The sequence below is a fragment of the Lithobates pipiens genome, unplaced genomic scaffold (genome assembly GCF_037356315.1).
Source record: "Lithobates pipiens isolate NorthernLeopardFrog02 unplaced genomic scaffold, aLitPip1_a1.2 Scaffold_64, whole genome shotgun sequence".
NCBI lineage: Eukaryota > Metazoa > Chordata > Amphibia > Anura > Ranidae > Lithobates > Lithobates pipiens.
This window is the reverse complement of record NW_027507886.1, coordinates 1,031,070-1,057,544: the sequence shown is the minus strand read 5'-3', so window position 1 is coordinate 1,057,544 and position 26,475 is coordinate 1,031,070. Positions and strand designations below refer to the sequence as shown.

Genomic DNA, 26,475 nt, shown 5'->3' with positions numbered 1-26,475 from the left:
AGCGTGACATAAAGCACTCACACCAGGACCGTGATATACAGCACTGACAGCAGCACCATGATAGAGAGCACTGACATCAGCAGCGTGACATAAAGCACTCACACCAGCACCGTGATATACAGCACTGACAGCAGCACCATGACAGAGAGCACTGACATCAGCACCGTGATATACAGCACTGACACCTGCACCGTTAGCAGCGCCAGGAGGAAGTCAGCATAGCACAGGGATGGTGGGAGCCCCTCATAATGAGCATAGCACAGGGATGGTGGGAGCCCCTCATAATAAGTAGCCCCAGGAGGATGTCAGCATAGCACAGGGATGGTGGGAGCCCCTCATAATAAGCAGCCCCAGGAGGATGTCAGCATAGCACGGGGATGGTGGGAGCCCCTCATAATAAGCATCCCCAGGAGTAAGTCAGCACAGCACAGGGATGGTGGGAGCCCCTCATAATGAGCATAGCACAGGGATGGTGGGAGCACCTCAAAATATGCACAGCAGAGGTACAGCCCCAGGAGGAAGTCAGCACAGCACAGGGATGGTGGGAGCCCCTCATAATAAGCAGCCCCAGTAGAAATATGACACTGCTCAACCTCTTCAAAGAGGAGGGTACGGGCATATAGTACGGTGTGCTTTTTTTGGACAAGGAAGTGAGCCAAATGAAGAAAGAAGGTCTCTGTGCTCGATTAAAAAAATTGTTTATAGACATATACATGGTCTACTGGTCACATGTGTTGAATTCCTCCGAGATCCATGCCTCATTCATTTTTAGAAATGTGAGGTAGTTAACATTGTCGTGAGCTAGGCAAGTACGCTTATCGGTCACGATCCCCCCTGCTGCGCTGAACGTCCATTCGGACAGGACACTGGATGAGGGGCAAGCCAACAGTTCGATTGCAAATTGGGCAAGCTCTGGCCAGAGGTCAAGCCTGCCCACCCAGTAGTCCAGGTGTTCATCACTCCTCAGAGCGTCCACATCGGCCGTTAACCCGATGTAGTCGGACACTTGACGGTCTAGGCGTTCCCTGATGCTGGATCCGGATGACACCTGTCGATGGGTCGGCTGAAAGAATGACCTCATATCCAAAGTCACCAACACATCTTCAAACCGGCCTCTTCTTGCAGGCGCTGTTGGATTGGTACCCGCAACTCCTTCTTTGGGAGTGGGAATTGCTCCTCTGCCAGCGCACGCAAAAGCAGAATGCAGCATTTCTCGAAGCAAGGCCTGGAAGTGCTGCATTCTGACAGCCCTCTGTGACGGCGGTAACATTTCCGCCATTTTGTGTTTGTACCGGGGGTCTAAGTAGGTTGCCACCCAGTACTGGTCCTTGACCCTTATGCTTTTTATACGGGGGTCCCTATTAAAACACTGGAGCATGAAGGCCCCCATTTGCACTAAAGTGGAAGCGGTGTGGTGGCCTGGCTCCTGCTTATCATCCAGGATAATGTCGTCCTCTTAATTCTCCTCTCCCCATTCACGCACAACAACAGGGATCCCAGAAAGGTTTAAAGCATGCTCTTCTTGCTCCTCCTCATCCGCCCCGGCACCATCCTCCTCTGACTCCTCTTCAGACTCCTGTTGTTCACTTGTCTCAGATAGAGTAGCCCCCCCTGGGAATTCATCCAGCATTGCGACTTCCTCATCTTCCCGCTCCTGCTCCTCCACAGCTTGATCAATGACACAACGCAATGCACGCTCCATAAAGAAGGCATAAGGTACCATGTCACTGATGGCGCCATGGCTGCGACTGACTGAGTTTGGTGATCTCCTCAAATGGGTGAAGAAGTCTGCATGCGTCACGCATGAGCAGCCACTGGCGCGGTGAAAAAAAACCCAGCTCCCCAGAACCGGTTCTGCCGCAGAGTTCATACAGGTAGACGTTAACTGCATGTTTCTTCTGGAGCAGCCTATCAAGCATATAGAAGGTTGAGTTCCATCGTGTCGGGCAATCACAAATAAGACGTCTGACCGGCAGATTGTGTCGCCGCTGAATGTCAGCAAGGCGAGCCATGGCCGTGTAAGATCTTCTGAAATGGGCCGAGATTTTCCTTGCCTGCTGCAAGATGTCCTGGACCCCAGGGTATTTGACAAGGAATCGCTGCACGACCAAGTTTAAGACGTGTGCCATGCATGGCACATGCGTGATTTTGCCCTGTTTCAATGCGCTAAGCAGATTGGCACCGTTGTCACACACCACTTTACCAACTGTCAAATTGAGTGGTGTTAGCCACTGATCTGCCTGTGAACGCAAAGCTGAAAGGAGTGCTGGGCCAGTGTGGCTCTTGGCTTCCAGGCACAACAGACGCAGCACGGCATGGCAAAGTCTCACCTGGCATGTCGAATAGGTTCTGGGGAACTTGGGCGGCGCAGCGGAAGAGACGCTAGCAGCGGAAAAGGAGGAGTCAGCTGAGGAGGAGAGGGAGGAGGATGGAGTAGGAGGAGGAGGAGAAGAATAGTCAGCCCTGCATGCAATCCGTAGCGGTAAAACCAAATCTACACGGGTGCCACGGGTTACATGCTTGACGGCCGTCAGAAGGTTCACCCAGTGGGCAGTAAAAGTGATATACCTTCCCTGCCCGTGTTTGCTAGACCACGTGTCTGTGGTCAGATGTATTTTGGCACCGACACTGTGTGCCAGAGATACATTCACTTGCCGCTGAACATGGCCATATAGCTCTGGGATGCCCTTCTGTGAGAAATACTTCCTTCCTGGGACCTTCCATTGTGGTGTTCCAATGGCCACAAATTTGCGAAAGGCCTCCGAGTCCACCAGTTTATATGGCAGTAGTTGGCGGGCTATGAATTCTGACAAGCCAGCCGTCAACCGTTGGGCAAGAGGGTTATCCAGCGTCATCATTTTTTTACGCTCGAACATTAGGCCCACGGACGCCTGCCTTTTTGCAGAAAAACGTGAGCTTAGCGTGATGGAAGGTGGAGTGGAGGACAATTGTGAGAAGAGAGGAGAAGGAGAAGTAGAAGAAGAGGCTGGACGGTGAGAGCCTGCAGTGTGGCTTTGTGTGTTCCGTTGCTCCCACTCGGCTCGGTGATGGCTGCTCATGTGCCTTCTTAAGGCGGTCGTCCCTAGGTGAATGTTGGGCTTACCGCGACTAATGCGTTGACTGCAAAGATTGCAGATGGCAACGCTATTGTCAGCAGCAGACACGTTAAAAAAGCCCACACTGCGGAGCCATGTGCCGGTGTCCTGGGAGCGCCAGATGTGACCGTACATGGTCGATGTCCCTCCTGTGCAATGTAAGTTATTCCTGCTTCTCCTCCCTATCTGCTGGTCCATAGCTCCCTCTGAATTCCCCTCCTCTTCCTCTCTTGTGGGCACCCACGTGACATCACTAGACACATCATCATCAACGTCACCTTCCCCACCGCTATAAGTAGAGACCTCGGAGTAGGCAGCAACACCGGGAACCAACCTCCTCCTTGGGCTGATCTGGGTACTGTCGTCAGACTGCTGAGTAGCGGTTGTTGCTGCCTCCTCTTCCTGATCCAATACCAAAAGTGGCTGTGCATCAGAAATGTCTTGATATGGATCGGAAAATAATTCCTGTGACTCAAGCGGAAGGTATGTGGTGGTGGTGGTGGTGGTGTTGTTGGTGGTAGTGTCTTTGGGGGTGCACATAGCAGAGAGTGAAGAAGAGGGTGCAGATCGAGAGGATGAGGAGGGTGCAGAAGAGTAAGGCTGTGCGAGCCACTCAACCAAGTCTGGTGCGTCCTTTAACCAGTTGCCGACCAGCGCACGACGATGTACGTCGACAGAATGGCACAGGCAGGCAAATGGGCGTACATGTACGTCCCTTTAAATTTGCCGCCCTGCCATCGGGAGCGCGCCGCAGGCGGCGTGCTCCCGCCCTGGTCGGGACCCCCGTGAGTCCGGTCGCGGGACCCGCGGACTCGATCGCCGCGGGCATCCCCGCGATCGTCTCACGGAGCGGCCGAATGGAGAAGTGCCGTTGTAAACAACATTTCTTCATTCGGCCTAGCAACTAGTGACGCTGATCTCTGCTCCATGTGATTGGAGCGGAGATCAGTGTTCACTAAATGAAAGCCCAACCCCCCCACCGTTAGTAACACACCCTTAGGAACACTTAACCCCTACACTGCCACCCACTGGTTAACCCCTTCACTGCCAGTGTCATTTACACAGGAATCACTGCATTTATATAGCATTGATTACTGTATAAATGACAATGGTCCCAAAAATGTGTCAAAAATGTCCGATGGGTCCCCCACAATGTTGCAGTCACAATAAAAATTGCTGATCGCCGCCATTACTAGTAAAAAAAAAATAATAAAAATTTATTAATAAAAATGCTATAAAACTATCCCTATTTTGTAAACGCTATAACTTTTGCGCAAACCAATCAATAATCGCTAATTGCGATTTTTTTTTACCAAAAATATGTAGAAGAATACGTATCGGCCTAAACTGAGGGAAAAAAATGTTTTTTTATATATTTTTGGGGGATATTTATTATAACAAAAAGTAAAAAATAATGCGTTTTTTTCAAAATTGTTGCTCTATTTTTGTTTATAGCGCAAAAAATAAAAACCGCAGGGGTGATCAAATACCACCAAAAGAAAGCTCTATTTGTGGGGAAAAAAGGACGTCAATTTTGTTTGGGAGCCACGTCGCACGACCGCGCAATTGTCAGTTAAAGCGACGCAGTGCCGAATCGCAAAAAGTGGTCTGGTCTTTGACCAGTAAATTGGTCCGGTCTGAAAGTGGTTAAAGTAATTGAACGCACCTTCTGCAACTTCCCACTTTGGCTCAAGCCTGTTGCTCCTGCCCTACCCCTACCACCCCTGTGGAAGGGCCTGCCTCTTCCTCTGCCTGTCATTTTTTAAATGACCCTGTGACAAAACTCTCAGTCCCTATAACGATGAAGGACTGCTGCAGTATAGGGCAGCGGTCAGCAGTAGTGCACCTCAACCCTATGTATTGTGGACCTATACCAGTCCTTATAGAACGGCAGACTGTACCTCACTCAACCCTATGTACTGTAGCACCCTAGAAAGACCAAGTTACCAGTCCTTATAAGGACTTTTGTGGACCAAGTAGGTTGTGTGTGAGTGATTAGCAGACTGTATGTCAGTCCCTATACCGATGAAGGACTGCTGCAGTATAGGGCAGCGGTCAGCAGTAGTGCACCTCAACCCTATGTATTGTGGACCGATACCAGTCCTTATAGAATGGCAGACTGTACCTCACTCAACCCTATGTACTGTAGTACCCTATACCTTACCAGTCCTTATAAGGACCTTTGTGGACCAAGTAGGTTGTGTGTGAGTGATTAGCAGACTGTACGTCAGTCCCTATACCGATGAAGGACTGCTGCAGTATAGGGCAGCGGTCAGCAGTAGTGCACCTCAACCCTATGTACTGTGGACCTATACCAGTCCTTATAGAATGGCAGACTGTACCTCACTCAACCCTATGTGCTGTAGCACCCTAGACAGACCAAGTTACCAGTCCTTATAAGGAGCTTTGTGGAACAAGTGGATTGTGAATGATTAGCAGACTGCAGCAGAAGGGCAGCAGTCAAGTATAATATTCTTTCTATATTTGGAAGAAAGAATATAATACGTGTACAAACCTATTACCATACCACCGATACCAGTCCTGAAAAGAACCTTTGTGGAACTAATAGTAACAGCTACTGATTAAACTTACCCTCACTGCCTCACACACTGCTTCCTGCCTGTCCCTATATAAACTGACAAAACAGAGGCTACTGGAACAATAATTGAAATAGCACTTTTGTGGACCTGATAGTAACAGCTAATGACTAAACTGGCTGTCCCTGCAGCACACACCGTCCTGTCCCTTTCTCTAAACTGACAAAAGACACTCAGGCTGCTGCAACAATCACTAGCACAGCACTGCCTATCCTGAACTACACCTAACACCTATACCAGTCCTGAAAATAACTTTTGTGTACCAAATAGCTAGCGATTTGGGTCACTGTAATCTCTCCCTGCTCCACACAGCAACCTCTCCCTATAGTGACAGAAGAAAGAATGTAAAATGGCCGCCGGATCGGGTGTATTTATAAGTTAGGGGGAATGTCCAAGAGTCCATGTGCTGTAATGTCTCAATTGGCTGTCCTGTACCCCATGATGGATGTGTCATCATAGGTCAAAGTTCTTTTACACAATAAACACGGAAGACCGCCGGGCGAACGGCGCCAATAGTCCGCCGAACGGGCGGACCGCGAACAGCCGAAATGCGCCGTGAAACGACCGCCGGGCGAACCGTTCGGCCATCACTATTCACGTGTGTTTTGATACCCACACATCAGGCAAAAACATTCACTTTTATATTTAGTTTGTTGTACCATATTTTCTCATATATACTGTATATTATATACAGGATACACAAACAACCTATCCATACAAACATTAACATTTTTACTTTTTTTCTTACATTAACTGATGCATTTAACATGTATGTAACTAAAGATTCTGGTTTCTTTTTAAATCTGAACAGAGCCACAGCCTTGTTTGTAAAGGGTGTAAAAACTTATACAAGGGCGGGCACACCTATGCAAACAAGGCACTGTTCATAAAAACTGGCAATTTGTTTTCACTTTGGCATTCCTGGTTGCAAGATTTTATTAAAAGCAAAACTGATATGCCTTAATTTCCCCTTTTGAATACAGAAAATAAAATAATATACTTTTGTTGTTTGTTTTATTTGCTACTATTTAAAGTATTTTTCAAATATTTAAAAAATGGACAGAAAACAAAAAAAAGCTATTCCAAATGGACATCATGATTAATTTGAAAAGGAATTACACTGTTTTTGCATATTCTCAATAATATTACTTATATAAATATGTATTTATTTCATAGGTTTAAAGGAATCTGAACTGTTTTCAAAAGGGAGCAGCTTTGAAGTGACAACTGAATCTGTAACACCCCCTAAAGATGGTATGTGTTTCCAGATCTTGCATTCAGTACTGCATAGTCATACTGTTGTTATTGATCCAAGTCTCTAAAAAAAAAAAAAAAAAAAAAGGAACACTTACACCAGTGCTTAGTATAAAACTGTATTATTATATAATGTGCTGGGATCTACTATTAAAGTATTTATAAAATCTGCTGATTCCATTGCTGGTAGATACAGTAGAGTTAAATCACATGACAATTTCTTATATCTCTTTGAGACTGTATTGAAGAGTTCTTTGTGCTTGATTTTCTGGGCCTGCACAGCCTTTGTGGCTCTTCTATTTGAGTCTGTATATGTATGTTATTCATTTTTAATTATGGAAAATGCACTAGGAAAAGCTGGCACATACAAAGGTTGACCAGAAAGCTCTAGATTTCCAGGCTGACAGGAACAGAGTCTGACATTATGGTAGGGCAATCTCTGTTTCGTTTTCACTTAAAATACATACACCAGCATCTCAATGCAACTTTATTGTACCAAAACAGAACATTGACCCCACCAAAATCCTCCAACCGATGGGTATAATCATTGAGAAGGTTACATTCTTGATGAAAACCCATGCGAGTGAAGAGTGTGGGTAAACCCTGGGTTTGGAGGTGATTGCTGGGCCTAACTTTGAGTGGTCCTGACTGCTGGAATTTAGGAAGATCTCGCTGTTGCGGTATGACCCATATCAGGGCAGGGGTTATTCTGCCCTTCAGGCTCCACCTCTAAAACAAATAGAGTATCATTTTTTGGTGTAAAATTCCAGTTTGTTTTACTTTCAAAGTGAAAACATGGGCTCTTCTAGTACCTCAAAACCAAAAACCAAAAAGGATTTTGCGATCCTGAATGTACTGTTAGCAATGTATGGCCCTAAAAACCTCCAGGCTAGATTTAGACATGTGAGATCCGCCGCATTAATGTGTGTTCTGCCACATCCTAGACTAGAAACAAAAAGCAAAATTCCCCATGGAAATGGACTTTAACCTCCCTGGCGGTATGATTATGACAAATTTTTGATGCTGAAAGTGGTACATTGTTTCGCAATGGAAATTTGGCATTTTATATTGTAGGCCTGTAATTCTTAGGAATAACACACTTAAATCTGTCCAAACAAGAGTCTAGTAGACATCCCGGGTATGATAAAGTTTGAAAAACAAAATCATAAATTATAATGTAATAAACTATAAATAATTATAACAAATAATAATAAGAAAAATGTAATCAATAATGTAATCAAATCAAAAACACAGAAATTTGCTCAGTTGCTGAATTGTCGCTGTCGTCACGTTCAGTGTTTGAAGACTAATCCCCACAAATCACTATCGCTCAATTCTGCAAGTGATTCTAATTTATTATCATGGTTTTCTAGCTGGTCTAAAAGTACTTTTGACGTAAAGGGACACTTTTTGGTTGCCATGGTCATTCTCCAGTTTCCAGGCAGAAAGAACAATATATATAATATAAAAGTGCATGCAGTGCACTGGACAAAGCATTAGGGACAAAAGTGAGGTGAAATGATTTGATACAGTAATGTAATCTGTAAGATTACAGTGTACTGTATGTGTTTTGTGTTTTTCACTTTTTGAATTTGGCGCCGGGCTCCGTCTACATGCATTGCGACGCTTGCAGGGAACAGAGCTCGGTACTGTGACAGATCGGGCAGAGACACAGTTTGCACACACAGCGGGGAGACCCCGCAGGATCCTGGGGACAAGGTAAGTAAGCTGTACATGGATCTTGCGATGAATTGATAAATTCAAATAGAAAAATAATTTATTGCACACATAATTAAAAATGGTAACATGGAATGTACATAGCAACGAGTGACTTAAAATACACAAACTATGACATAATTGATGGTACAGAAGAGATATCCTTCATCCAACGCATTTCAGGATCTGTTTTATCTCCTTCCTCATGAGTAGGGAGGATATCAATGCTAGTCACTTCAGTTGTGCAAAAGCACACATTCCATGTGGATTAAAAGCAAAACACGCTGCCCCAGGCAACTGCTGCCTCCTTCATCTCCATCGAGCGGCAGGTGTGTTGCATTGTAGTTTAGAGTAAAATCAAAAAAACACTTTGCAGATAAATCAAGGGAATATAAAAAAAAATCCCTAAATATGGGAAGAACCAGACCCACTGAAGCCCTATAGACAGGATCCTTAATATAAAGGCTAGATGGAAAATGGACCTGCTCCTGATAAGTGGTGTTACCGGGGTACACCTAATCCAAAGATGGTTTAGCATTTCCTTGTCAGTGATCAGTACATCTCTATATATATGTATGCATGTACTCATACATATATATAGAGAGACATACGGATCACTGACAAGGAAATGCAGCATGCCTACATGATGCCAGGACCTACATGAGGCCAGGACCTACTGCTAAACCATCTTTGGATTGGGTGCACTCCGGTAACACCACTTATCAGGAGCAGATACATTTTCCATCTAGCCTCCATATTAAGGATCCTGTCTATAGGCCTCGTGGGTCTGGCTCTTCCCATATTTAGGGAAGTTTTTTTGATATTCCCTTGATTTATCCGCAAAGTGTTTTTCTGGTTTTACTCTAAACTACAATGCAACACACCTGATGCTCGATGGAGATAAAGGAGGCAGCAGTTCTCTGGGGCAGCGTGTTTTGCTTTTAAACCACATGGAATGTGTGCAAATGCACAACTGAAGTGACTAGCGTTGATATCCTTCCTACCCCTGAGGAAGGAGATAAAACGGACTCTGAAACGCATTGGGTGAAGGATATCTCTTCTGTACCATCAATTATGTCATAGTTGGTGTATTTTCAGTTGCTCATTGCTATGTATATTCCATGTTACCATTTTTAATTATGTGTAAAATTAATTATTTTTCTATTTGAATTTACGTTCACTACATGAGTTTAAGTGCCTTTAAAGCCCATTTCCAAGGGGAATTTTGTTTTTGTCACATGTTAATGTTCATTGTGGTAAGGCAGCCTATTCTTTTTGTAACAAGGGGGGAAAACACTGCGCTACTCTAATAGAATCAGCAGCTGCCACTCAAACAAACAAAGTTAGAATAAATGTGAAACAAAAATGCCTATTCTTTTTGAACAGATTGCCAATACTCCCCATCATAAGGTGCAAGCTATTTTTCCAGGGTGCCCCAATAAAAAGATGGTTCACATGTGTGCATTGCATTCAAAACAACCACAGTATTTAGTGTGTTAAAACCCTTTTTTAGTGCACATTACTGCAACACAAAAAGTGTACATGTCAGGGCTCAAGTAACATACCAACAATCTTAACTTATTAGACCTGAAATCATACAGTGCAGCTCTTCTGGCAGTGCTGCTGAATTTTAGACTAGAGCCCAGTAAACACTACAAGAAAATTGTACAAACAATCTTCCAGTTTTCCTAGATGTTTCACAGCAGGTCAAAACTGAGGATGGTACTAATTGTATGGAAATTCTCAAATGACAAAGGTTTTTTTTTGTTTGTTTGATTTGTTGTTTTTAATTGTTTACTGTTTTTCTGATCATGTGCAGTCTTTTGTATCTGTTTTTTTATCGTACAAAATCTGTACGAAAACAGTACACATTGAATGAAAATCGTTAGTTCTGTTCACGTACATGTAAAGTCTGAATCGGATGTTGAAAGTTGTGTACACACTAAACGTAAATCGAAAGATCGATCCTCGTACATAATTTTTCTTCCGATTTTCTCATAGTGTGTACCCCACTTAAGTAAATGATAGTTTATACATTTAAATTTGGTCCTGCCCACAAGAAGACAAGATGTAAAGAATTATAGTAGCTAATGGTAGGTCAGTAAGTAAAGCTACACCAGTCTTTCACCACATGGGGACCTTAGGCATAGGAGATATGTCCAAAAAACTTTAATAAAGTATCTCCTACGCTGTTCTACTCTCCCACTGTTCCCTCGCTTCTATTAGTGTGCTTACCAGCTGTCAAAATGACAGCTGACAATTTTTATACATTACATAGCAGTAGCGTCTGTCAAAACTCAACTGCATGTGTAAAATGACACTTGCAGATAGTCTGCAAGTGTCATTGAGTATTATGCTGCGCACACACGACCGGACTTTCCGGCAGACAAGGTCCCATAGTCTTCCCGACTGACTTTCGACGGAGTTCCAATGGACTTTCTGAACTAACGGACTTGGCCACACACGTTTTGAACGTGAAGATGTAAGACGGGTCTTAAAAAGTAAGTTCAATAGCCAGTAGCCAATACTTTCCCTTGCGTCGTATTTAGTCCGTCGTACCAGCATACAGACGAACGGTTTTCCCGATATGAATTGAGTCCATCGGACAGATTTTAAACGTGTTCTATTTCTAGGTCCGTCTGATTTTTTTAAATGAAAAAGATCGGATTAGCCCACACACGATCGAATTGTCCGACGGACTGATTCCGTCAGACCTAGTCTGCCGGAAAGTCCGGTCGTGTGTACGTGGCATTTCAGTGTAACAATTGCATTGTTACATTGTATTTACTATTTTGTTTATATATGTAGATCAAATGTGCGACCTTTTGATCTGCCTGAAAAAATGGTTAAAGAAACTTTATAGGTAAAACAAAATTCCCCTTGTTAACCTTAATCAGCTGATTACCTCCTCCCTTTCTTCTCTTTGCTAACTTTTTTCCACTGTTTTTTTCTTTATTCTTATTGTTTAAACTTTTTAATTTTCCATTATTTTTTTTTTTGTGTCACATAACAAAACTATGCAAAATGGAAAAAGCACATTTTTCATTTGTAAATAACTTTGCCATGTTTTGTACCACAAACATGAATTTGTGTAATTTTAAATGGTATAATTTATAGTATAAAATATATACTTTTATTTACAGTAACACTACTTACTTTAAAGCTAACACCGGTCAACATTAGGAAACTAAAGTTTGTCCCTTAAAACAATGTATGTATTATTTTGTTATCTTAAGTAATAACAAAGCAATTCTCAAATAAACAGCTCAAAGTGGAAATGTAAAATTGTTAAAGTTCATGAGGTGCATCAAATTATGAGAATTGGTTACAGCAATTCTGTCATATTGCAGACATACTGTATGTCAGGGTATGCTTATAAACCTGAATTAATAAAAGATTATTTATATTTATATTATTTATATATTTCTAAGACACATTTATATCATACGAGGGGAGGCCAATAAGTTCTTACCCTCACTAAGATCCAGATGTGCTAGGGATCTTAAATTTAGTCCACTGATACTTCCTTCTCTACCTATCCAACCTCCTATGGTTACACATTTATCACATCGAGGGAACAGACCTTTAATACCATCTGCATAGAAGTATGCAGATTTGGAGGAAAACCAGCTATCGACTTCAGTAATGACTGCCTCATCATTGTGGAAATGTCTTCCCCATAAATGTCTCTTCAAATTTGGAAAGTCCGAAGGTGCCAGGTCAGGTGAGTAAGGTGGATGGGGCAGAGATTTAGAGCCACAATCGTGAACTAAAAAGTGACAGTTGGTACAGGTCCAAAATGCTTTGTGCAAATTCTACTTGTTGCTGTTTTTGGAAAGGTGTCAGTAACTTGAAAACCCAATGTGCAGCCTCTTTGCTTATATGCAAGATGTTATGTAATAGGTTGTAAACTGACCCCCTACTAATGTTCACCTCCCTAGCTAATACATTAATAGTCACAGGTCTATATTAAAGCACTAGCTGTTCAACTTTCGCCACCACACTTGGTTCTGTGGCAGTTGACGGATGACCTTCACTTGGGTCATCCTGTATATTTGTGCGACCACACTTGAATTCTCTCTTCCATCGTTAGACAGTCTCACATGATGGACAATGCATCTCCATACACAGCTGATATCTCTTCATGGATTATTTGGGCAGATTTCTCTTGAAGATGGAGGAACCTAATCACGGCTCGGCATTCAACTTTTTCCAGCATGACACCTACTCCATTTCTCTTGGCACTAACTATAATTCATCACAACCTACAAAAACAAAAATTGGCATGTGCAGTATCTCACAAAAGTGAGTACACCCCTCACATTTTTGTAAATATTTTATTATATCTTTTCATGTGACAACACTGAATAAATGACACTTTGCTACATTGTAAAGTATTGAGTGTACAGCTTGTATAACAATGTAAATGTGCTGTCCCCTCAAAATAAATCAACATACAGCCATTAATGTCTAAACCACTAGCAACAAAAGTGAGTACATCTCCTAAGTGAAAATGTCCAAATTGGGCCCAAAATGTCAATATTTAGTGTGGCCACCATTATTTTCCAGCACTGCCTTAACCCTCTTGGGCATGGAGTTCACCAGAGCTTCACAGGTTGCCACTAGAGTCCTTTTCAACTTCTCCATGACGACATCACAGTGCTGGTGGTTGTTAGAGGCATTGCACTCCTCCAGCTTCCATTTGAGGATACCCCACAGATGCTCAATAGGGTTTGGATCTGGTGACATGCTTGGCCAGTCCATCACCTTTACCCTCAGCTTCTTTAGCAAGGCAGTGGTTGCCTTGGAGGTGTGTTTGGGGTTGTTATCATGTTGGAATACTACCCTGTGGCCCAGTTTCCCAAAGGGAAGGGATCATGCTTTGCTCCAGTTCATCACAGCACATGTTGGCATTCATGGTTCCCTCAATGAACTGTAGCTCCCCATTGCCTGCAGCACTCATGTGGCCCCAGACCATAACACTCCCACCACCATGCTTGATTGTAGGCAAGACTCCTTACCTGGTTGCCACCACACATGCTTGACACCATCTAAACCAAATAAATGTATCTTGGTCTCATCAGACCACAGGACATGGTTCCAGTAATCCATGTCCTTAGTCTGTTTGCCTTCAGCAAACTGTTTGCGGGCTTTCTTGTGCATCATCTTTAGAAGAGGCTTCCTTCCTCTGGCGTATGGTCTGAGCACTGACAGGCTGACCCCCAACCCCTTCAACCTCTGCAGCAATGCTGGTAGCACTCATATGTCTATTTCCCACAGACAACCCCTGGATATGACGCTGAGCATGTGCGCTCAACTTCTGTGGCCGACCATGGTGAGCCTGTCCTAAGTGGAACCTGTCCTGTTAAACCGCTTTATGTTCGTGGCCACCATGCTGCAGCTCAGTTTTAGGGTCTTGGCAATCTTCTTATAGCCTAGGCCATCTTTATGAAGAACAACATTTCTTTTTTTCGGATCCTCAGAGAGTTCCATGCCATGAGGCGCCATGTTGAACTTCCAGTGACCAGTATGAGAGAGTGAGAGTGATAACACCAAATTTAACACACCTGCTCCCCATTCACATCTGAGACCTTGTAACACTAACGAGTTACATGACACCGGAAAGGGAAAATAGCTAATTGTGCCCAATGTGGACATTTTCACTTAGAGGTGTACTCACTTTTGTTGCCAGTGGTTTAGGCATTAATGGCTGTGTGTTGAGTCATTTTGAGGGGACAGCAAATATACACTGCTATACAAGCTGTACACTCACTACTTTACATTGTAGCAAAGTGTAATTTCTTCAGTGTTGTCACATGAAAAGATATAATAAAATATTTACAAAAATGTGAGGGGTGTACTCACTTTTGTGAGATACTGTATATTACTAAGATATCCACCTGCAAAATGTTAGATCCCTAGCACATCTAGATCATGGTGAGGGTAAGAACCTATCATCTCGTATAAATAAGAAAATGTATTAAACTACAGCCAAAATAAATTTGTTTTAGTTTTGGGTAGCATGGCAAAGGAGTTCTTCTCTTTTCCTACTTTCTGCAAAAATCTGGCCGCTCCTACACCGCCCCTGCTCCTTGGAATTAATGGGCAGCGCTTCCAAAGCGCCTGTAGAGTAACAAGGCGGTTTTACCCCTTTCTTCTGCCTCTAGCGGCGGTTAAAAGCTCCCCGCTAGCGGTCAAAAAAAGCAGCTAAAACTACGGTAAAGCGCTGCTAAACCTGGAAGCTTCACTGAAAATATAAAATCTTCATCTTGCAGAAGAACACTGCCATCTTAAAGAGGAAGTAAACCCTGAACTCTTTGATTCCCTGCAAAGGTAAAGCATAATGGACTACTATGCATTGCATAGTAGTCCATTATGTGTCACTTACCTGACACAGGAGCCAGCAAAGTCACCGCTGTCCCCTGTAATTCCGAGCGTCCATCTTCTTGGTGGGTCTCCGTGGGTTTCGCTGCTCCGGCGAATCACAGCGCACGGGAGCCGACACTCGTGGCATATCGCCGCGATCTGTGGCTTACCCAGTGCGCCTGCGCGCATGCGCCGTAGACAGTGGTGGCTATCTTCAGGTAAATATCTCCTAAACCGTATAATGCAGCTTGTATTTAAAAAAGTCACAGCATTTTTTATTAAAATGGTGCACCAAATAAAGTTACAAATGTCCTTAAAAAACGTTTAAAAATGAGGTAAAAATTAGGTATGTAAATGAGTCATTGGGGTAAATTTAAACAGCTGTAAATATTCCTGGTGCATGTGTTTCACCTGCAGTATGTTTGCTAAATGCCACATTAAGCCTAGGTTCGCATTGGTCTGATTTGTCATGCAATTTGACATCAATGACTTCTGTAATGGTTTATGAAAAAAAATATGTGGTTATTTAGTAGTAATAACCTGATATAATAAAAAAATGGACTTTCCAGATTAAAATTATGAATAAAAAGTTTTATTTTGCCAGGGTCTATCCGTTTAGTGAATGGAAGCCACCGGTGTGAAGGTCGTGTGGAAATATTTTTCCTATTGCAGTGGGGAACGGTTTGTGACGATGCATGGGACATGAAGGCTGCAAAGGTGGTGTGTCGATCCTTGGGCTGTGGAGCACCTTTTAAAGCCTGGGGAGAAGCATGGTATGGACAGGGAACTGGTATCATCCTCCTTGACAATGTTAAATGTCATGGCAACGAAAGTTCCTTACTTCAATGCTCTTACATCCGATGGAATGTCCATAACTGTGATCATTCAGAGGATGCTGGGGTAAAATGTGGACTTGACTGAACAATGCATTATTATTTGAATGCAAAAAAATGTAAATGTATAAATTTTGTAAATATTGTTGTACCTTTGTAAGTTTGCACTTTATTACCCCATTTAAATCAAGAAGACATAAACATACAATGTGTTAAACAGTAGCCTTATACAATAAAGGTTTAAAAAATGTTGAAGCAGTTTAAGCAGACTGCCGTTTGTGCCTATTGTGGTTAGTTGGCTTACCTTGTAGCTGAGAGATCTACTAGCCATTGTCCCACTGCTAATGACATCCTAAACTAAGCCTGTGGGTTACCTTACATTATTCAATGGCCGAAGGTCCAGGATTTGCACATCCAGGTGCCTGCTTGCATGCCCCAAAGTTCTTTCTGCTGTATAGCCTATTCCCAGAACCCGGGCTCTCTTTTATGCCAATATTGGGCTCAATTTCAATGGTTGATATCTGGCTTGACTCCCCTCCCCCATGTACTCTATTGAATGTGGTGAATATTTGTATTATATAGTTCTTGTTTTTTTAGGATACTCAGAAACTATGAAGGTAATCAAAAAATGGAAGTAGGTACCAGCTCTTCACCTGGGGTCAACTCAGGTAGTGTAATTAATCCACATGTTTACTTTAGGCTTTAGATAGCTATAGACAAATGTATCTCTGGTATTCATTAATGGCAATCTGGAGACTTCAGACTTTGGTTTGCAAGACTGTATTGGGTGAAAAATAATACAGTATGATAGGGGGATATAATAGTGGCTTGCCTTATTCCTGCTCCAGCAACCAATGTTCTTTTCCATTTAATTGGTCCTACATGATAACATCCAGCAAGGGGCGACCCCACGATTGGAGAAGAGGAGTGGTTTTGTGAAACCAGTTACAAATACAAAAAAGGTGGGGAGGAACCCCACAGAAGCAAGGGATAAACTAAGTGTTCCTCTTTGTTATGTCACCCAAGACCAAACAATCATATTACCCTTTACAAAATGGGGGGCAACAAAGCGATTCTTTTCTAAGCTGACTGCAATTCAGCTTTAATACGGGGAAGTTGCAAAAACTCTGCCAAATAAGAAGGTAGCCTGATTTGCAAAAGATCTGAATCTAATTGTTTAATGTTGTTGTTAAATGCCCCTCAAGGTATTCACCACAAATACAACATGCGTAACATATAACAAGCTTTATTTGTGTTTTTTCTGTACTGTGAAGCATTTAGCATTATGAAATTGCTAACTCTCATACTTTGAAGTTGATCGGAATCACATTTTCTAATGTTGTAGGGTTTCTTGATAAATGTCTTTCAAGGTATTTACTCTATACAGTATGTGCTATACAAAAACATAACAAACTTAAAGGTTTCTTATCTGTAGAGTCGAGCATTTAGCACTCTGGAATTGCTAACCTTCATACTTTGACAAAGATTACATAGTGATATCCTGAGCTGTTGTCATTAAAAAAAAACTGTACATCTTTAAAATAAGCCTCTCTTGTTAAAATGTCTTTTAGGTAAGATTTCATGACTGTTTTGGTGAAAAGGAGTTGTATGCATTTCATACTATATCTTACTTTACAAGTCACCTTTCCAGGCTAGGTATCATTATATTGATTATGTTGGTGTGACAACAAAAAAAGGCTTATGTAAAACTTTGAATAATACGATAGTAGTTTTCAGTTTACACTGAAAATATTTTTATATGATTATTGTAAATGAAATATATTGAAAATATACCTTTTTGGAATCTCTGTGATTTATTAGCTTGTGCTGTGAATAATGTATACTGTACATTTGTAATTATTTTTTTTGTGTTAGATCATTATCAGATTCAAACAATTTCATACATAAACAAATCTGCTATGACAAAGCCTTTTTGTTTTCATGAGAATGCAAATATAGACATCTTATAGCTTATGCAGTAATAAAGATACTAAAATCTAAACAAAAATTCCTAAAGCAAACCTGTAAATAAGAAAAAAAAACTCAAGTCATCCTTCACCCATACTTGCCATCTGCTGGTGCTTATACATACCTAAGCAATGCATAGGCACACGGCTTGCTTTTGAGTGTGACATTGGCACCAATACTAATAATAATAAGTATAATTAATTATTTCCAGTGACTTTGTGGAAATGATGATAAAAAAGTATAGGTATCAGGACTCATGCACACTGGATGTTAAAATAATGTTATAAAAGCTACAGAAGCCTTGCAATGAGTTTTTCAAAGTTTTTTAACATTTTTGCAATGGTGTTTCTCAGCGTTTTTCCGCGTTAGTGCTTTTAATGGGTTTTCTTTTTTTAAGAAAATATTTTTATATATTTTTTTTTCATTGGATCAAAAACGTTAAATGTCGGTGAGCCATGTTTTGAGCATTTATCAATGTTTATGCACGTTTAACATTTTTAATCATTTTTTGTGGTCAGAAAAACAACTCCTGAACGCGATTTTAGGGTATTCAGACAAAAGCCCATAAACTCCACTGCTGATAAACGTCCAAAAAACATCCATGTGTGCATGGACACATAGGTTAACATAGAGGGGAGTTTATGGGCTGTTAAAAAAAAAAAAAACACCCAAACTCCCAAAATGGCCATTTATGAGCTTCAGTGTGCATGGAGCCTCAGAGGGTGTCTGGTACAGAGTGGGAAGGGTTGTGGATTTCTTGAGCTAGCCATACACAAGCCACATACTCACCTTTTCATTTTCTGGCATTCCCACCAAATGAGCCCTCTGGCAACCTCTGAAATATAAGGGGGAATGAGTCGGAATTGCATGGAAGATTCTCAAAGATACTAGGTTTCAGTGGAGAAGTAGCTTCTAACTGGTCTCCCCCCCCATTACCTGGACAAAACTTCCAGGAACATCTGGTTCTAATCCAATTCCACTGTATTTCCATTTCAGTCTCTCTCCCATTTGAAAATGTAAGGAGACTGGAATATACCAGGGTAATGAGGCACTGGCCTTCTGTCTTGTTTAATTAGGATACTTCAAAGGGTATATGGGAAGATAGGACAGTTTTCTCAAGAAGTTCATTTTATGTTAGAGTTAATTTTATGTTTTCCCTTGAGATTCTCAAATGGGATAATCCCTGAGTCCTCAGGAAGTCTGTGCTTACAAGTTTTGACAAAGCCAGATAATAAATTCTTGTGAGTTTCTATAGCTTGAGGGGACCATTGGGTTACCTAATATCGCTAGTAAAGGGATGTGTGGTGAAATTAATTTATGTCTAAGTTTAAGCTGTCCCAAAGCCTTAGGGAATGTTTGGCAATGGGGCATGTTATCACCACCCAGGCCTTTAAGGGCAAACCAAAACAGGCTGCCTATTGAGACTGGGGTTCAAAAGCACGCTTTCAAGGAGACCCACAAGGAGGTGCTCTTGTCAGACTGTCACTGTGCTACTTGGGTGATATGGGCTGTTTGGTAGTACCTATGAAGAAGGGGGAAGTCTAGACCTCCTTGGAGTTTGGGTCTTTGTGGATTGATTTAGCCATTTGAGGGAAGATACCCTTCCACACAAATTTTAGGATTTGCTTCTGCAATACTTAAAGTTGGTAGAGCTAAATAGGCATAGGCAATATTTGGGCATGATAGAGAAATTTGGGTAACAATGTTATCTTCACTGTTGTCATCCTAACTAACCAGGATATGTTGTGTATTTCTCAGGAAGTCAAGAATTTATATAGGTGAACAGTTTAAGATAGTTGGCTTGATGGAGAGTGTGACAAAGATATGACCAAGAGAGATTAATACCTAGATAGGGCAAGGAGGAAGGGGTCCAGGAGGAGGCAAAATAATTGCTGAAGAGTATGTAGCATATTATTATTTGGGAGAAAGATCAGGGGGTTGGCTAAATTAAGAGGGGCATCATTGGCAAATAAGCACATTTTATTGAGGGGGCCTTGCCACTTCAATCCCATGCATGTCCTTGTGTTGATGGATAGTCTGTGTCAGGGGTTCTATTGCAAAAACAAGCAGAAATGGGGATAGCAGTCAACTGATCTGTTAACAGACAACTTGTGTGGTCGAAAACCAAAATATCTAATGTGGGCCTGCCAGGAGCCATGCAGAACCCTGATCCAGGCCAACAATAGTACAAACTGCAGGTAATTTAAGTTGGGGGAATTGAATGCCTTTTTGAAGTCCAAGGAAGGGAGCATTAGGGGGCTCCTTCATATGTTGTTGCCTGCCGAAATGAGATGAAATCCGCAAGCACTAAATTTACCCTGGTTGGTAGTACTTTGGCAAGTTGTTACAACCTTCATAAATATATATATAAAAAAAAAAGTATAAGGAACTGGACAGGTATTATATATACAGGGACAACTGTTGTGTCCCACCTACAATGTTATTTTCTGAATTGCACTGAATGTCATTACGTTGTGTGGTCTACTGTCATCTAGTAGCAGTGTGGTGCTACGGCACTTTATGTTCACTTTGTATCTCCCTTTTGTTTTCCCTTCCTGTTCACTGTTCTTAGGAAAACCCTATTTTCATGTTCCTTCAGTTATTGTGAATTCCTTATAGTGAAAGTACGCTGGGAAGATCAGTGTCTGGAAAAACCTATTTGTACTGTGCTCTGAGAGAATAAAATGACATTGGATTTAAATTCTGTGTTTTACTGGAGAGTTAAGCTGTATGTGGATTGTGCTGAATCAACAAGTGACCATACTATCTGGACAGATTGAGATCAATGGAGGTATGTCAATGCATGAAACAGAACAACAGTTTTTCACAATCACAGGACTTTTTCATTGGAAGTAGAAAAAGATTAAAGCTAGTCTCTTGCTACGCCTTAAAAAAGCATAAAAACATGTCAAATAAATTGGGGAATTGAGAAAGAGTTGTGCAAGCATACGCTTGCACAACTCTTCTAATCATAAAAAAATTGGATCACATGCTGCTCCTAGGTTATAATTAACAAAAGGTGCGTTTGGTTTTCTGTTCTCCTGTGTCTGTGACTGACAGAACTGAGACATAAGAGCTCTCTGCCAACTCAGCCCACCCACTATACTCAGAGTGGAAGGGAGAAGAAAGGTTGTTAACCCTGAAAGCTCTGCACATGTACTGTGATCACTGCATGGGAAGACAGGGAGATGGGAGCTGTCTGCTGACAGTTCTCATCCTGTAGGACAAGATCACACCTGGCGGGAATCTGTGACAGTTTTCTTCTTCTTTTTTTTTTTTTTCTTCCATGAAAATTTTTATTGAAAGTAATGAGAATACAGATTACTTGACAGTGTTATAGAAGCGGTTGTTATTACACAAAAAAAAAAAAGTGAGCATAACATTTATCCAGAACAAAACATCAATTCATCCATTTGATCGTGCTGTGGTTTGAGGCAAGAGGTCAGTGGGGATATATTTCAAGATGGTTAGCTTACAGGATTAAGCCTTTGGGAACGGGTTGGTACTACACAAGCTACGCCTCGTTTCGGGTAGGTTCCTTGACTCATTCTTTTGTAGGCCTTTTGTGGGTGTTCCCGTGGTGAGAGGTTTATTGTCATTCTCGCCTCAATCGTCGTAAGGGGTAAAATCTTTACCTAGCCTATATGAGTCTGGATAGGGTGTTCAGCTTCTAGGTGGGTTTAGTGGTCTTCAGGAAGATCACAAGGAGGGGTTAGTAAAGGAGGGGTGAAGTGGGTGTGGGAAGGGATAGAGAGGCATAGAGGGGTAAGGGGAGCAGAACGGGGGTGTGAAATGGGTATCATCTCTCTATCCCTCCGTAGGGGTAGATGTAAGGGTGGCGAAACCAGTTCTGCGCCTCTACCGTGGTTTGAAGATTCTACACTTTGGGCATGTGTTAAAGGGGTTGTTCGGTGTAGAATTGGGTCCTCCAATTTAGGGTTTGCAGTCTTCCGGGGGGCTTGCTTGCCTTATACTAGGGGTGGTTAAGTTGTGATATTCTGTTGTTGTTAGGAAGTGAGTCCAGCAGGCCCATTTTGCAGAGAATTTTATGGGAGTGTCATTCGCTATGGAGATAAGTCGCTCCATTTCTGCTATTCTGGCTGTGGCAGTTTTCTATATGGAAAACTGTTGATTACCCTCTATTAAATAGGGGCAGACCTGTGCTACTTTCTACAAAACACAAGAAAGAGAGGGCGCACCAGCCTAGCACATTACCCCATTGACAGTTATTAAAAGAGGAAGTAAATGTATCTAATCATAAACAAAAACTGTCAGACACATTAAAATGTAGCAATTTTGCAGTCCCTTCCACATGCTCTAAGTCCCTTGGAGGACAACACCTGGATGCAACTGGCTGATGTGTTTCAAGGGTAAACCCTCTTCTTCAGTGCCAAATGTTTGTCTCTGAAAAGCATGGTTTACCCTCAAAATGCATCAGCCAGTTGGATCCAGGCATGGTTCTCCAAGAGGCTAATGCACACACGACTGGACTTTTTGACAGCAAAGGTCCGACGGAACAAATCCGTTGGACAGTTCGATTGTGTGTGGGCTTCATCGGACCTTTTTTGTCCAAAAATCCGATGGACTTTAGAAATAGAACAACATGTTTTAAATCTTCCTGCCGGAACTCCGCCGGACCCTAGCGGAAAACCAGTTTGTCTGTATGCTGGTCTGATGGACCAAATATGACGCAAGGGCAGCTACAGCACCTGCCCATGAGAATGTTTCCAGTGCGATCCAATCACGCTGGTTCTTGGCTGCAGGGTACTGTACATCTCGCGCTCGCTGCAATAGGAAAAACACATTTTCCTATTGAAGCGAGCGCGAGAAAGAGACGAAAATGTCCCTTAGGTCTGGTATGGATTTTAAGGGGAACCCCTATGCCCCGAAAAACAGTGTGGGGGTCCCCCCAAGGTCCATACCAGACCCTTATCTGAGCATGCAGCCCAGCCGGTCAGGAAAGGGGGTGGGGATGAGCGAGCACCCCCCCTCCTGAACTGTACCAGGCCGCATGCCCTCAACATAGGGGGTGTTGAGGGCAAAGCACCTTGCCCCCAAGTTGATGAGGACAAGGGCCTCTTCCTGACAACCCTGGCCGTTGGTTATCAGGGTCTGCGGGTGGGGGGCTTATCGGAATCTGGGAGCCCCCTTTAATAAGGGGGGCCCCCAGATCCCGGCCCCTCACCCTAAGTGAATAAGTATGGGATACATCAAACCCCTACATTCACCTGGGGGAAAAAAGTGTCAATAAAAAAACACACTAGACAGGTTTTTAAAGTCATTTATTAGGCAGCTCCGGGGGTCTCTTCCGTCTTCAGGGGTCTGTTCCAACTCCTCCGTGCCTCTTCTCCCGCTCTCCGGCCTTCTCTCCCAGTCTCCGGTTCTTCTCCCACTCTCTGGCCTCTTCTCCTGCTCTCTGATACTTCTCCCACTCTCCGATTCCAATGATGTCACCCAGTGTCCCTGCCCTATGCCTATATAAGTCATAGAGCACCGGGCACACAGCACTGCAGCGGGAGAGAGTGTTGTATCAACATCGGAAGAAGACCGGAGGGAAGCAGACAACGGAAAACACTGGGCCACTGCTAGCAAAAGACCGGCAAAAGAGCAGAAGATAGCGGAGCAGCCTGGGAGAAGAATCGGAGAGCTGGAGAAGAGGCCGGGAGAGAGTCCCCCGAAGACGGAAGAGACTCTCAGAGCTGCCTAATAAACTACTTTAAAAATTTGTCTAGTGTGTTTTTTTTATTGACACATTTTCCCCCAGGTGAATGGGTAGGGGTACTCCCGGATTCCGATAAGGGGACTACCAGATTAAAGGGGACTCCCGGATTCCGATAAGCCCCCCGCCCGCAGACCCCGACAACCAACAGCCAGGGTTGACGGAAAGAGGCCCTTTTCCTCATCAACATGGAGACAAGGTGCTTTGGAGTGGGGGGGCCCTCCTTCCTCAAAGCATCATCCCCACTCCCTTTCCTGACCGCTGGGCTGCATGCTCGGATAAGGGTCTGGTAGGGACCTTGGGGGGACCCCCACTTAATTTTTTCGGCGTAGGGGGTTCCCCTTAAAATCCATACCAGGTGCCGGGGCTTGCAAGGTGTCAATCTCACCCATAAAAACAGCGAGATTGACTTTCTTCTCTAGTCCCGTCGTAACTCATCATGTTCAAAATGAACGGACTTTAGTCTGGTCATGTGTGGGCAAGTCCGTTCGTTCGGAACTCCGCCAGAAGTCCATCGGGAAGTCCATCGGACCTAGTCTGCTGGAAAGTCCGCTCGTGTTTAGGTGGCATTAGAGCATGTGGAGTGGACTGCAACATTGCTACATTTTAATGCCTCTTTGACAGTTTTTGTTTGTGAGTAGATCCATTTACTTCCTCTTTTAATAACTATCAATGGGGTAATGTGCAGCAAGGCATGGTGCATTCATACCCTAAGTCAAGAATAAAAAGTGTCACAGGTTCTGGAGCTTTATTACCATACCACACTCATGTGCATAAGGTGTTTATTTTGTATCATCTGCTAGTTTCTTTTTCGCTTTAAAATAGAAACCAGTGTGGTTGGCACAGATAGACCTGAAACAGGTCTTTCTGCTTAGTTAATGTGGGGCATGCCACTTCTGACTTTAATGGCACAAGAAGTTTAGATTATTCCATGGAATGTATCTATTGTAAATTGAAAATGTTCATTTACATTGACGGAACACAGATTTCTGGGAAAACGAAGACCTTGCATTCCGTTGTTTGGAGAAGACACCTTTACTAAATGCCAAACAGGAGCTATTAATTATAGCTATTTTCACACCTTGAACCTGAACCTGGTCAGGCTCTTAACTCAGCTCAACCCAGCATTGTTCCTGTCCCACTTTTTTCTGAGCTCCACATCTGCATTTTTACTAAGCTGCCCAACTTCCACTCCTTTCCCTTCTCTGGCTGTGTACCAGCAAACTTCGCACTGTATATGTGATCATTGGAGAAAGAGTTGAACCTGACTTCCTTATTCCTCCTCCAACAACTATTGTTCCCTGTCCCAGAAATGCATACTCATAGTGACGTAAACATTTAGCTAGTCACTGAGGTCTAAAACCTGAGCCCTTAGCCACCCACCATGCCCTAGGCACGTGTCCAGGTCTTCTTGTGGGTGATATGCCTGTGTGTGAGACTAGCAGTCAATGACAGCAGTCCTTTGGATCTTACACTACAGATGTACAACTATGATGCTGTAGTCATAGTAGTGCCTAGGCACCATCACACACCAGGAAGTGCACTACTATTTCTCAGAGGAGTTCCAGACCAAAAGTACATTTTTCAGGGTACTACCTGGGCATGTTCCCCCCAAAAAAGTAAATCTGCACAGGATAGGGCAGAATTTTTGACATGATTAACAAATATTTTTTTGCACCATTTCAATATAACAAAACACTTTTAATAATATATTTAACAGACCAAAATACAGCAAAAGAAGAAAAATATATTGTTAGGGTTTACATACACCTTAACGTAAAATGCAATTTTGTTAAGAGATGACCAGGATAAATATGATTGGTTGGTAACATTACCAACTAAAGACATTTCAACATCTGAATAACTGTGCACATTTAATTATTTGATTTTTTAAAGAGAGAGAAAAATACACAATTTGAAGCAAATTGATGTAAAAGGCGCCATGTAATGTGACTTTGTAGCAGTATACTTAACCTCCTACAGCCACTCATTTATGTCTCTATTCATGTTACTTTTGTGACACCTCCTCAAATTCATAATATACCTTTTCAGAACAAATGTACCATTTACATCTAATACAAGTGCTTAATGGGACAGAAAGCTAAATGTCATATGAACACTGACATTATTTTCCTTGAATACTTCACTGTGAAAATGACAAACAGTACATATCAAACACAATAACAATAGTATTCTCTGCATCTTAGAAACATATTACACACAGATTCTGACATTCTCAATGCAAAATAAAAGACATTTTTCAAAACTATTTTTGCTAGAAGTGTGATTAACTGGAAACACAAGCATTCATGTTGAAAGAAGTTAGTAACAATATTCACAAATGTATGTAGAAGCTTTCAGACCAATGCAGAACTGGAGTACAAGTAAGAGCACACAGCTTCAGTTATGCCATGTACACACGATCGCATTTCTTGTCGGAAAAAGATATGACGTCTTTTCCAACAGGATTCCGCTCAAGTTTGCCTTGCATACACACGGTCACGCAAAAGTTTGCTGAAATTACGACCATCAAGAACGCAGTGACGTACAACACTACGACGAGCCGAGAAGATTAAGGTCAGTGCTTCCGAGCATGCGTCAAATTGTTTCCGAGCATGCGTAGGAATTTTGCATGTCGGAATTGCCACAGACGAGCATGCTCTCAATCTTTTGCTGGCTGGAATTCCGCCAGCAAAAGACCGATGGAGCATACACACATTGCATTTTCCGACGAAAAACTCTCATCGGTCTTTTGTGGGCCGAATTTCTGATCGCGTGTACGTGGCATTAGACACGAGTTGTCTCATATGTGGTAGTGGTTGCAGCTCCTGTCAAAGTTTTCCATTGTCTTCTGCTGCTGCAGATAGTTTGCTGCAAAAAATGTTTTTTTTTTTTTTCTAATGTAGCCCAAACAGCTCTAGACAGAG

At 42.5% G+C, this 26,475-nt stretch overlaps 1 protein-coding gene across 1 annotated transcript in view; it reads left to right on the top strand.

The window, feature by feature from the left end:
* Positions 1 to 20,530, top strand: part of LOC143958910 (scavenger receptor cysteine-rich domain-containing group B protein-like) — a 107,044-nt gene extending 86,514 nt beyond the window's left edge. The window contains exons 9-10 of the mRNA XM_077467893.1: positions 6,869 to 6,946; positions 15,633 to 20,530. Of these exons, the coding sequence (XP_077324019.1) occupies positions 6,869 to 6,946; positions 15,633 to 15,949 (395 nt within the window). The 3' untranslated portion in view covers positions 15,950 to 20,530. The remainder of the gene's footprint in view (positions 1 to 6,868; positions 6,947 to 15,632) is intronic.
* The last annotated feature ends 5,945 nt before the right edge of the window (positions 20,531 to 26,475 follow it).